General features: G+C 36.0%; 1 protein-coding gene across 1 annotated transcript; it reads left to right on the top strand.

Moving 5' to 3' along the window:
- The first annotated feature begins 687 nt into the window (after positions 1-687).
- LOC141430881 (uncharacterized) lies at positions 688-3,942 on the top strand. The gene is made up of 2 exons (XM_074091748.1): positions 688-883; positions 2,511-3,942. The coding sequence occupies exons 1-2, from the start codon at positions 836-838 to the stop codon at positions 3,078-3,080; spliced, it is 618 nt and encodes a 205-aa protein (XP_073947849.1). The 5' UTR covers positions 688-835; the 3' UTR covers positions 3,081-3,942.
- Positions 3,943-7,385: the final 3,443 nt, after the last annotated feature.

The raw sequence follows: 7,385 nt of genomic DNA, 5'->3' as shown, positions 1-7,385 counted from the left end.
GTTCTCAATCCACACTGGGCCCGCGTGGGAACTATGGCCCAAGCCCTCTTTTTCTGAGAGGAGGCCTGTGCCCAGCAGTGGGACGTATATAGGCTGGGATGATGATGATGATGATGATTTATTGTTAAAGTGAATATACAACTAAATATTCTGTGAATATTTCAAGTGTCTGCCTATTGCCATTACGGCAAAAAAATCATGTTTTTTGTATGGGAGCCTCTCAATAATTTATTTTATTCTGTTTTTAGTATTTTTTGTTATAGCGACAACAGAAATACGTCATCTGTGAAAATTTAAACTGTCTAGCTATCACGGTTCATGAGATACAGCCTGGTGACAAACAAACAAACAGATGGACAATGAAGTCTTAGTAGTAGGGTCCCGTTTTTAAATCGTATTATGATACTGATACTCTCATCAAAATTATTGGACACTTATTGAAATTTTACAGATTTTTGCCACGGAAAAATCATAGTGAAACCCCTTACTTTTGTGTGAGATGTCAAACATGTTATTAGTGTAGCGCAAAGGTTCCATCCTAGTACATGATTCTTGTACCTGCTCACTCACTTTACTAATGCTGCTACAGATTAAACCAATATCAATCTTATTTTGTTCGGAGCCAAAGTGGATTTGCATTGCATCCAGTGGCATTCCACTAGAGACTTACCCTCTTTTCAAATTGTAAAGAAACACAATTTTAAATGGACTTGTTTTGTCGGTTGTAATCTAAGGCTAATACTCACTTTGAAATAAAACTTATTGGCATTATGTACTGATACAAATAAAATCTGTAATTAGAATCAAATGTGATAATAGATCAAAATAGATCAAAATGTATACGGAAACGACAGCCAAAATAATATTGGGAATAGGACTAGCGGTAAGCAAAACTTAATACATAATAACTAAGTAGCTATTGCCCGCGACTTTGTCTTCAAGGTATAGGATAGTTATCCAGAGTCGCAAACCGTCAGCGGCTACGAATGCGAACAATGCTGATCCTACAATGCACGTCTATGGCCCCTTGCCATTTTACACCTAGAGTCCTGCTCCTCCGGGCCTGTCATCCAAGCCTTAAAAGCCTCACCGCTAAGGAAGGCCCTGCTTCCCTAGCCTTAAAAGCCTCACCGCTAAGGAAGGCCCTGCTTCCCTAGCCTTAGAAGCCTCACCGTTAAGGATGGCCCTGCTGCCCAAGCCTTAGAAGTCTCACCGTTAAGGATGACCCTGCTGCCCTAGCCTTAGAACGGCGTGAAGAGGTTACAAGCAGACAGACAAGAGTTACTTTCATATTTATGAATTAATATGGATTAATTATCTATTATTAATTATCTTAAGCTTATTGTAGGGTAACAAATTTAATAAATAAATACATAAAAACTTGATTATTTACAGTAATAGTTTTAACTAATAACTACACTATAACTAGGAGTTGAAAGAAATTGTAAAAGGATCCCCCGGTGCATGGACCCACAGATGCTGGCAGCATTTCCTCGCTGTATAGCAATCCTGATACGTTGTGCGAGAAATCTGCCAGCTCTTCTGTCCCTTGTGGTATCAGAAAGTCGTTTTGACAATTTTTTATAAAGAATTTTTGCGTTGGGCCCCCACGGTCCTAAGGTCTCAACCCCGAATGGGACAAAGTTGTATTCAGGGCCGAGACCTTTGTATTTGTTTACCTTCATTCAGTTTTTCCGCCACCTCTGCTGCTGCACCAGCTTGATTAACTGTTCCGTGGACGTGGGAGGGAGCTAGGTGTGTCCACGCAAGTAGCGTCCCACACGGGTAACATATGCTCAACTTATAATATGTATGTATCATGTATTTACTAGTATAGATACTACACTGACGCTGACGGTGACGCTGCTGTTGGCTGCAGTGTTAAGTATGTGATAGTGAAATATATGCATGTACGAGTACAGCCGACCAAACTAAATCGTATAGCAGGGTGGAAACTTTGTGCTACTAGTGTTATGTTGATACCCCATTCTTTTGTCAAGTAAAGTGAAATTAATTATTAAAAAGTCCTCTTGGCATCACACTACAGCACAATGTCTTTAATTTTCTCTCTTCTTCTATTTATGTTTTTACTGTGTTTTTGTTGTGATGTAGTGTGTTTTTGTTGACAATAAATGTTGTGAGTTTGAGTATGAAAAAGTTCCACGCTGGTACATGAATCAGTTTGTTTGACTGCATACTAATGTCATCATCTAATATCAGCTTTCACTTGTCGTACTGTAGACCACAAGCTTCCTCTCATATTGACGGGGCTTGGGGCGTAGTTTTTATGGGGCTGTTTACACACACCATTGATTTTCTTCGTGATATTTTCCTTCACTGCAAAGCTCACGTTATAATTTGAAATGCTTTGCACAGTACCTAAGTTCCCAAAATCTCAGAAGTGCAAGCCTAGGTAAATCCTCGACCCCCTGCTTGTGAGAGCATAGGTGAAACGAAGCTGTAGGAAACATGACGCTACTGTCGATAATCATGAACTTTATCTATTTCAGACGGCGCTGCTTTTAATATTGTTGGTCTGTGTCTGTATCTGTAAAGATTTCTACGAAGGCTGCTGCTATAGAAATAGGAACAGAGTTTTAGAAGAGGACATACAAAATACGCAAGCCATTGAAATGCTACCGCCAGATTTCGTAGACGTTGCCAGAGCTGCTAGTATACTAGCTGGTGCTTTAGTAACAACACGGCGACGACAACTAAACCTTGGAGATGATGATGTTACTTCTGGTAATAACAGTAATAATGAAAATGATGAGACCGATAGACAGTTAAGTGGTGAAGCTTCTGGGGATGGCGATAAAGAGACTGAAAATAGAGGAGCACGTATTAAAAGAAAGCGCAGGGTTACATTTAATTTGGCAGACGATGACGATGCAGGTTCTAGTAGTAAAGACAAAAAAGATGATAAATCTAAGTCTCCCGATGATAGTGATGTCAAATCTAGTAGTGATGATGATACAGTTGACAAAGTTGAAGAAGTAAGTAGCAATGATGATAGTGCTAGTAGTAGCAGAACAGGAGGAGGAGACGCCAAAGCATTATCACCTTGGGCTGATTTTTAATGAATTGACAGATTACCAATCTATGACTAGGTATTTTAACATTGCATATTTAATATTGTTACTTGTTTTTTTTATAATTATTGCAATATAACAACGTTTAAATTCAAACGACTGAAGAAAGCCATTAGACCTTTATATTATCAAACTTTGCAATTTTCATATTGTCAAAATAAAAAAACTTAAAAAAACAAGTGCCTGAAATAATTTTTCTCCATAATTTACATTTATTTTCATACACTATGAACTTGTGGGATTTCGGGAATTGCTTGAACCTTAAATAATATTCAGTCATTTTAAAGTTCTCGATCCATTGGTTTTGATTAATGTTTATTATGTTTGACATTTTAAATAATAACTAATTTATTTAATGTACTCTTTTCTAGTTTTAATTATATTTTTTTTCTATTTATTGACAAAACAATCATAACAATTATTTTATTTTAACCAGCTTAAATGTAAATAGTTACATTTTTAACTAACTTTGAACACAAATTCCACTGTTTTAGTTCCAAAATACGGTGTTTTTTATGTGTACCTGAACTGTAAGTTGTTTCTTAATCTATCCATTCACATTAATAAAAATGATAAGAAATAATAAATATTGAATATCTGACTCAGATCTGTGTGGATAGATTTAAAACCTTGACAAATGAAATGACAATAAAAAAATGTTTTTAATGTCGCATGAATTATGATAACTATAAGAAGTAATTTAGGATTATCTTATCAAGTGTTTGCGTAAATTGTGAAATAGTTTTTAATATCCAAAAGGATTTAATGGTTTTTATGTCAACTTTTGATAATAATATAACTATGTGACACTTATGTGATTAATGATAAATAAATTGATATTTATTTTGTACATGGATATTTTTCTATCCTTTTCTAGGTTATTTATTTTCAAATTAAATTAATTATACTGACAAGCAATTTAAAAAACTTTTTCATGAAAATTTATCAATCATGTACTTTGCTTGTCAAGCACATAATGACTTACACTCGGTTGAATTTTCGTTATATTCATCTCGGCCTATGTAAGTACGTTATAATACACAGATTAGCCTTTTTCAGGCGGAACCTACAAAAAGATAGCCATATTTTTGATTGACCTGGCCAAAGCATTATGAGAGGTTAAGAAAGTAATCTTAATTAAAAAAAAAATAGGCATAAAATATTATAGTGGTGTTTTTTTAAACTGCAATAATTTCACAACAATAATTTGGTTTTATTCCATAGATTATGAATTTATCAATAGAATCGGTTTCTAATCAATTAACATAAGTGTGCCAATGTCAATTACTGAATCGAAATGAATAATCTTATTTTCTTTACAGATTTTGTGATTTGTCAAATAAATATTAAGAACTTTCAAAAATATAACTGTAAAATAACATGCTTGTAAAGCGATATTTTCACCACAAATCCTGCAGTCAATTTAACCAAAAAGTATTTTATTTGTTTAAATTATGATCAATTTGCAATACACCAATTAGCATTAATATCTTACCTCCATATTTCTAGTCTTAAAATAACTAGAATATCAAATGAAATAGGATCTTTTGTTGCAATATAGACCTTATTGTCTAACACACTTGGTATCACAATCGCTTATACCTACCACTTCTTTCTGTCACACGGTATAAGATGAGGGTAGAAAGAGATGGCGAATGCAAACTCTAATGTTAGTTCGTTAGACAAAATACGGTCTCTGCAATACTATTTGGGTTGGTGTATTAATATTGATAACAGAGATCTTAACCTTATTTAGAATCATCTAACCAAAACAGTTAAAAAATGGAAGAACAATTGATCATTTGCATGGGAGTAGTGGTAAGTATATTTTTTTTCATTGTTAATAACTTTAATATACATATATGTGTATATATATCGATGGTGGAAGTCTCAATTGACGTAAGGGACAAAATGCTACTTTTCAGGAGAGCGAAAAGAAGTTTTTGGTAATTTTCAAACCCTCACAGCATTGTTAATGTTTAACTTAGCAGGACGTTATAATTACGTAAAATCTTGAATTTTCTTGCTTTTCAACGTGAAACTATAGACATTTTCGTAAAAAGCTTAATAAGAAAAATAGCTGTCCCTTACGCCCGTGACATACGGGTGTCATAGCCCCTTACACCCATAAACCGTAAATAAATAAATAATGTAGTAACCGATTTTTGGTCTTATAGGACATTTTATATTTTATTTGCTACATATTTGGACGTAAGTTCCTGTAGAAAAATTTAAAAAAATGGTGAATTAACTCAAAGAACCACTTTAATTATTTAAAATAACGCGCAAAAGCCATAATTTTGTACGTCCCCTTTAAAAATATGTAATTTGTAACATTTTCTTTAAATGGACATTATAAGTTAAAAGTTAAATAAAACTCAAATAAATTTTATAACGTTTTAAACTTTCGTGATTCTCACTCATAGTCAAAATACCACCAACGGGACTTATCACGCTAACACACACGAGTAATATTTACCTCGACGTTTCGGCAACATTGCAGTGGCCGTCGTCACGAGTGGACTGAAGTGTGGGGTGTCAAGTCTGCCTAGCAGCGCGAGTCCTTCGAACTACCCGCACTTGATCATTAATAGTACCAGCACTCGTATCACGAACTACCCGCAATTGGTGATTTTTATTTGTCACCCCATCACACCGACTCACAACACTCATCCCGACGTCGACACTTATTAATAACAGGATTCCACGAAGATGAAAGCTTATATCCATCGTCCCGGTTGACATTTTTATGCTTTTTTATTTCAACTGCTTCACGTACCATTCTTGAGTAGAAATGACGTTCCGTGGACAGAATTTTGGGATTGTGAAGCTCAATGCAGTGGTTTGGTCCTGACTCCAACAAATGCTCGGCTATGGCTGACTTGTTTGTTTATAGCTGAGAGGGTCAAGGAAGATATTGCAGCTGTTAAAAATCGCCAAGTAAATAAGTTTTTATCCCGGAAAATAGCATAGTTCCGGGGGGTAGCGATAAACGAACTGATCATTTTGTTGATGACGATGATGATGAAATGATTTTCACTACTACCACTGGCGTACTAACTCTGCTTGCTTGCATTATTGCTTACATGCTTGCTTGCTTGCTTGCATGCTTGCTTGCATGTTTGATTGCATGCTTGCTTGCACTATTTCTTGCACATTTGGGAGTATTCTTGCTTGATTTGTTGTTTGCATGCATGCTTGCCTTCTGGCTTCACGCTTGCTTGCATGCATGCTTGCACTATTTATGCTTCCTCTAACACACTGATTGCAGCTGTGAGGGAGTGGGACGCCAGCCCGCTTCATGAGCGCTGGAGGAGATACCATAGACCTGTCATCGCGGGATCGGGGTCACCCGCGATGTTCATCTAACCCAGGCCGATAAAATTGCATGTTTGTTGATTTGATTGACAAAATTACATGCTCACTTGCAAGCCTGCTTAGGTGGTTGCTTACATGCTTGCTTGCTTGCATGCTTGCTTGCATGCTTTCTTGCACGCTTGCTTGCACTATTTCTTGCACATTTGGGAGTATGCTTGCTTGAGTTGTTGTTTCAATCACTACAAGTTCTAAAAACTATCTGTTTTGATGCCTCCTACGACCTAACATTAACAAGGTATTTTAATGAACTAAAAGAAGCAAGCTAGGTATTTTAATTTAAGTTACACCCATAAAGTAACCTCAATTTTTAAAATGTCTGTTTGTTACTGTCCCTTACGACCAACAATTTACTCTAGCTCTTGCTTTTTATACCCCTTACGCCCATAAAAGTATTTATTATTTTATAAATTGCTGTTTTTTAATGTCCCTTACGACGTTCCGATTATACCATTTTTAACCCTCACCATACATAATTAATTATACAGGCCAATTATTATTATGTATGCATCATCATCTCGGCCTATATACGTCCCACTGCTGGGCACAGGCTTCCTTTATTAGGATCTGTCAGGACAGCTTAAAATAAACAAAGTAGCTAAGAGAAATTTACCTCAACATCCTTGACTGAAATTCCATTACGGAAATGTTAGCTCGACGTCAAGCCATTGAGGGATCCATCAACTTAATCTTCTTTTTTTGTTTTGCTTTTGGCTTATAAAAAAATACGCGCGTTGACAAAAAACAAATGTAGGCAATCAAATACGTCCTCCGTGTTTGACGTGTCTGACACGACTGACCGAATGTGCAATGCGCAAACGCTCGGCGCGTGGAAGGTAGCTAGACGCGTTAGTATTTTAATGTTAGGTACAAGAAATAGGTACAGGCGGTAAGGTTACGACCAACAACTTCTTGCTT

The sequence above is a fragment of the Choristoneura fumiferana genome, chromosome 9 (assembly GCF_025370935.1).
Source record: "Choristoneura fumiferana chromosome 9, NRCan_CFum_1, whole genome shotgun sequence".
Lineage (NCBI taxonomy): Eukaryota > Metazoa > Arthropoda > Insecta > Lepidoptera > Tortricidae > Choristoneura > Choristoneura fumiferana.
This window is presented reverse-complemented; position numbering and strand designations above follow the sequence as displayed.

Bases quoted from the DNA above. Each gene is read 5' to 3' on its own strand.
- LOC141430881 (XM_074091748.1), top strand. From the start codon at position 836: ATGTATACGGAAACGACAGCCAAAATAATATTGGGAATAGGACTAGCG. The intron at 884-2,510 runs GTAAGCAAAACT...TATCTATTTCAG, and splicing joins TATTGGGAATAGGACTAGCG to ACGGCGCTGCTTTTAATATT.